At 43.5% G+C, this 6000-nt stretch overlaps 1 protein-coding gene across 2 annotated transcripts in view; it reads right to left on the reverse strand.

Moving 5' to 3' along the window:
* Positions 1-2304, reverse strand: part of USP20 (ubiquitin specific peptidase 20) — a 30150-nt gene extending 27846 nt beyond the window's left edge. The window contains exon 1 of one of the 2 annotated variants that reach the window (XM_006892461.1): positions 2208-2304. Coding sequence is in view for 1 of the 2 variants with exons in the window: in XM_006892462.1 (XP_006892524.1) it covers positions 2208-2288 (81 nt within the window). In the remaining variant the exon portion in view is untranslated. The remainder of the gene's footprint in view (positions 1-2207) is intronic. The other variant, XM_006892462.1, reaches the window with a different exon arrangement.
* Between the last annotated feature and the right edge of the window lie 3696 nt (positions 2305-6000).

The raw sequence follows: 6000 nt of genomic DNA on the forward strand, positions 1-6000 counted from the left end.
AGCTGACAATGACTAAGGATAGATACTTTTGAGTTGTGGTGCTGGAGAAATGTTGAACATACCAGACTGCAAGGAGAACTAACAGGTCTTTCCCAGACAAGATGAAACCAGGCTGCTCCCTAGAGGCAAGGATTTTGATGCTCTGCCTCACATACTTTGGGCATGTGGCTAGAAGGGACCAGTCCTTGGAGAGAGACATAATGCTTGGAAGGTGGAGGGACAGCACAGGAAAGGAAGACCCAGGATGAGATGGACTGACTCAGTGACTGTAGAAATGGGATAAGGTCTGTCAGAGATGATGAGAGTGGCTCAGGATAGGGCAGAGTTCAGAGCTAATGTACACAGGGTCGCTATGAGTCACAGGCAACTCAATGGCACAGAACAACAACAACAACCTATTTATAGACATTCTTCTAAGTCTATACACAGAGACCACAACTGATCCTTCTCAGTGACAGTACTTTCCCACAGTGTAGAACATGATAATTTATTCATCCAATTATTTCCTGATGCATATTCAGGTAGCCAGTAATTTTTCCCCTTTCATAGACAATGTTCAATAAACAAGGCTATGTTTGAACCTTTAGAATTGATATTACATTTCTACTGGACAAATTCTCAGAAGTGGTAATGCCTCTCCAATAGCTACAGTAAATCCCAGCTCCACCAGAGGGTGAGCAGCCCATTTCCTTCCATCACCGTCAGCTCTGACTGTGCGCAGTCCCTCCTTTTGCCCATCAGAAAAATAGTGTCATTTGCTTTTCATTAGCAATATCCTTGACCTCTAGTGAAGTCAAGCAGCTTTTCCAAAGGTTTTCTAGTTCTTTGTGCTTCTTCAGTTGTGAACTATCTGTTCACATCTGTGTCCCTTATGGACTCTCAAAATCAATGATTTTTTTTATTTTGCAAAGCTTGTAATTTTTAGGTGCGCTGGCCCCAAGGTACCTCCCATTGTCCTAGAAGCACCAACAAAATTCTAGAAAGGCATTATCTTCCTATGCACTGCCTCCTTCCTCCCACCGTGTTATCTCCTCCCTGTTCTCAGATCACCTTAACTGCAGTTCTTTTGGAGGAAACAGCCTCTCTTCTCAGTGTGTTTCACTTCATTCTTTGTGCAGATTTAGAAAGAAATTCAGCACTAGGCTGTGCAAATGCACCGAATTCTGACTGCCTCCCTTCCTCAGGCCATACAAGCAGAATCATCTCAAAAGAAGCTACAGGTATTAGAAGAACCACATTCCTTACCCAAGTGCCTGGCTAAACCAGCTCAGGCCAAAGGCCACCAAGAACCCGCTGGTGCAGTGAGGCTGAACGACTAGCCTGGAAAGGACACTAAGTATTATCTCTAGGAACCTGATCCAGTTCTCGTACTTCCGGCCCACACATACGTAACTACACAAGTACAAAATGCAGTGCCACTTGTACTGGCAAGAACCTACAAACAGGCAAATGCTGGTCCAGAGGACATTAGCTCTGTACCTACAGTGAAATATGCCATAACTTGAACACATGGTCTTCAGTGAAAACATGGTCTCCACGTACATCAAAAGAGCTCCAAGATATTTTATTTCGTTATGTGAATAAAGCAAACTATGTATGGAGCAGTGTTTACAGAATGAAACCTTTTACATAAAAAAGGAAAACTAAAAATTGAGTGTATTTGCATAAGGAAACACTGACTATACACAAAAGGAGACCAATGAAAGTGGTTTCCAGAGTACGGTGAGGAGGGAGAGCAGAGGAGGGGGGACTTGGGCTTCTTGCCATTTACCTTAAGACTTTTGATTCTTAAGTTATTAAAATCTTTTCTATTTGAGAACAACAAACAAAGCCCACCACGAGGATGATGCATCCTCTTTAGCCCAGTGAGAGCCACCTTCTTATCTCAGATAGTCTGAGCTCTCCTTAGGTCACGCTGCAAATATTCGAGTTCTCTAGAAGCATAATTCATTCCCTTCCTCGGAAAGGCTCTGCACACCCGCTCCAACAGCTAATGGATAGAGAGCATTAGTGGCTCCCAAATGGATGGGTCTGAATGATAATTAACGGCTATTAGAGCACAGCCCCAGGAAGTGGGCCCCGAAAGACGCCAGCTTTTCCATTTATACAGAAAGCTGAGTCCAGACTATTGGACAGCCAGTTCTTCAGCTGTCAGAAACATCTCAATGCCAGGAGCACGGCTCGGGCACGCATCTCGCCCACTTTACCTTAGATTTGAGCAGCAAGTCCTCTTTGGTCACTTCCCCTATTGAGTCAAGGTGAGGGCACAGGTCCCTGGAGTCCCCCATTCTGGCCTTGGGTCACCTATGAGAAGACATGAGGTATCTGAGGTTAACAGCAGCTATTGCTGGAGGGATGCAGGCTAGGCTAGTGGTTTGATGCACCAACTCGAGTCTCAAGTCCCGGTTCTGCCAAATGCCAGACAGTGATCCAAGAAATACATTTAACCTCTCTGAGGCTTATGCTCTTTGCTGAGAAATGGAGATGATGGTTACAACTATCCCAAGGGGCTGTTTCAAGGATTCACGGAAATCATGCAACGAAAATGCTTGGCATGGGGCTGGCACTAGGAGAGCACGTGTTAAATGTTAGGTGTGATGGCTAGAACGACTCACAGGAGAGTCCTGACGACATCCAGAGAGCTGCGGGGCAGAGAATCCAACTTGCGAATGGTTTTTTAGGCAGAGGCCAAACCCACCACCTGGAGACCACTCCACATGTAGCGGGAGGCAGATGGATGGCAGTGGGGAAAGGTTTAGTTTCAAAACCAAATAGAGAGGCAAGCAGATATAGACCTTAGGTCTTCTCTGAACAACAAGCCCCTTCTCAAGAGCCTGTGGGAGGCCAAATACCCACAAGGCCACTTTTTGCACTTCCTTTGAGAGCCTCCCTTCTGGAACACATTCACACCACAAAGTACAGAGGAGACAGTCAAAGCACTGGTTCCCTCCACAAAGTGACTGCAGAGAACAAGAGGAAGGTCAGAGGACAGTGCAGGTGAATCAACCTAGGAAAGATGCTCCCTAGAACATCAACAGTGGTAGATCAGGGTGAGAGGCTGAAAATGCGTGTGTGTGTGCATATCTTATTGATTTGTTTAAATGGTATATGCTCATTGAAAACCAAAAACCAGATAATATGAAATGGTGCAAAGCGTAAAATAAAATAAACTGCAGTTGACACCAGAAAACATTCCTGACATTCTTCGGCACATCCTATAAAAAAAAAATTTAAGTATTTTTGTTTGTTTGTTTCTATTTTGGAGAATAAATGCATTGCATAAGGGAATTCCTTGATTGTGATGGAACGGTTCTGTATCTTCACTGTGATGTTACATGAATTTATGCACAGGGATAAAATGGCACAGAATTTAACACACAGAAACCCTAAAATCTGAATAACTCTGTGGCTTGTACCAACAGCATTTTACTGGTTCCAATACTGTTCTGTAAAACCATTGGGGAAAAACAAGGTGAAAGAAACTGTGGGACTCCTGGTACATTTTTTTCAACTTCCTGTGAATCCCTAATTATTTTAAAATGCTGCCAGTGTTACAGCTGCTAGGTGTATCTGAGTCAATTTCAACTCATAATGAATGATCTCATCTCACAGAACAAAACTGCCTCAACGAGGTTTCTCGGCTGTAATCTTTACAGAAGCAGTCCTCCGGAATTTTCTCCTGCAGAGCCTCTGGTGGGTTTGAAACACTCATCTTCTGGTTATCAGAGGAACAATTAATTGTGGCACCACTTGAGGCTTTTTTTTACCAAGAAGTTGAAAAAAAAATTGGTATATAAATATCTTGAATACGTGATTCTTCAGCAGAAATCACATCCGGGGACCTGCCTGCTCATTGTAGCTCCAATTTGCTGCCAGGCATGATGTGGACCAGACAAATTGAAAGTGGAGACAAAAGGAGTTAAATCAAAGGCAGAAGTTGTGTGTCGGCCACACCAGAATGTGGACTCCCAGGTTCCACCTCAGCTCAAGTCATTGGTCAAGGATTACCTGGTGCAGGAAGTCAGCTGGAATGTGAGTTACTGGTGTTAATGAGATGCCAGATATCAGGCTAAGTGCTATATATACACTTATATTTCATTAAAAACTTCCCTGGCAACTTCTGCAGTTGAGGTGATGAATCCCATTTTGATAAAAAAATGAGGCTCCTTCTTGTCTAAGATCTCACAGAAAAAAGTGGTAAAGTGAAAACTGAAACCCAGTTTGGCTGGGCAGAGATCCCGAATGTTTGCCTATGAGTGTACTGCCTCTTTCTTTTTAACTTATCTAAGTTGCTGAACATCAACTCATGTAAGTAAATCTTATCATAAACTTGCCTGGCCCTGTCACCCAGACCTGTCACCCACTCACAATTCATGGTCAATCTTGCTTCATCTCCATTTACCACTTCTCCCCATATTATTTTCAAGAAAATCCCAGACATCACATCCGTTTATCTTTATTTTATTATGTATTTCTAAAAGATTTTTAAAAGCCTCAAACTTCTTGAGTTGGAATCGGCTCATAGTCAACCCTCCTATGGTTTGCTGAAGTTGTAAATCACATATGAAGTGACTGCCCATCTTTCTCCCAAGAAGCAGCTGGTAGACCCAAACCCCCAGAGAGGTGTGGTTTTCAGTTTTGGCCACTGCATCAGCAGTGTAACTCCCTGGGCCTCCAGAGCTCCCTTCTAAAAGATAAAGGACTTTAAAAAACCAAACAAATATACATCGCATTTCCATTATTTCACCTCAAAGAAAAACCTATAATTCCTCTTCAGACCATACCTGAGGAGAGGAGGCTGTGGGCCTACCTCTGGGCAAAGCGAGACCCCCAGGAAGTAGTGCACTGTCGCATTCTCAGCTGGCAGTTGACGGCTCCTGTCTGGAGTAAGTGGAGGTCTCTGGCAAGGACCCTGGGGATGGGATGCAAATTAGCACATTTCATTATTTTCCAAAATCACTCTTTGGAAAACCCAAAATCTCTGTAAATGTTCATTAAAACTAATAAAATTTAATAATAATTTAATTTAAAAAACCACTCTTTGCACTAACTAGAGATCAAAAATCGCTTAGAATTCCTCCTAGCAAGGGTAAGTGAATTCCTGGATATTAGGGACATTCACCAGCTAGTCACACTCCTGAGACCATTCATGGTGATGAAAAACTTAGTCCCTCCTGGGGCAGCTAAAAAAGGTATGGGCGGGTCTGGGAATCAGGGCAGCTCCTTCAAAGGGCACTGGACCCTTCACTGGTCATTGCCTTTACGATTCCCCAAGTCATTACCTTTATAATCCCCCAAGAAGGAGACCTTGAAAGGTCTGCAAGTGAGCCATGGGACCTTTCTTTGCTGGCCACAGTCCTGTGCTCCACTGGAGAGGAAGCCTGGCCCCTGCCACACGTCACTTGTCTTTTGCTCATTATGGCTAGGCCTCAGAGGTCATTCTTTGAACCAAACCTCCCAAAGACTGTTTTGACTCAGAACCTTCAATCCCCAAGTCAGGCAATAGGCACAACACAATTCATTCACATGTCACCACAGCCTCCCATTCTTTAGTGGGCCTGAGTATCCTAGAAGCAAGAAGTTTAAAGCAGATCTAGACAGAAGCTAATATTTAAAATGGTCACATGACAATAAGAGGATTCAAGGTTCTAAATTCCAAACCTCACCTGGAACTTAGGTGGCTTAACGGTAAGGAAGCATGTTGTCAACACAAAGATACATGGTTCAAATCTACCAGCTGCTCTACAAAAGAAAGATGGGTCATCTCCTATCGGGTGATAATAGCCTCTGAAAACTGGCTGGAGTGTCAGCTATGAGTTGGTTTTGAATTAAAGGTACACAACAACAACACTATGTTAGTGCTGGTCTTACACTATTTTAAGTTTGACATGAAGATATGCTGTTGTTGAGTACTATCAAGTCAGAACTTCTTACAGCTGACCTTCCATGGGTATGTTGTTGTTGTTGTTGTTAGGTGCCATCGAGTCACAGACGACTCAT

The sequence above is a fragment of the Elephantulus edwardii genome, unplaced genomic scaffold (genome assembly GCF_000299155.1).
Source record: "Elephantulus edwardii isolate Elephantulus edwardi_28Jun2011 unplaced genomic scaffold, EleEdw1.0 scaffold00116, whole genome shotgun sequence".
NCBI classification, from domain to species: domain Eukaryota; kingdom Metazoa; phylum Chordata; class Mammalia; order Macroscelidea; family Macroscelididae; genus Elephantulus; species Elephantulus edwardii.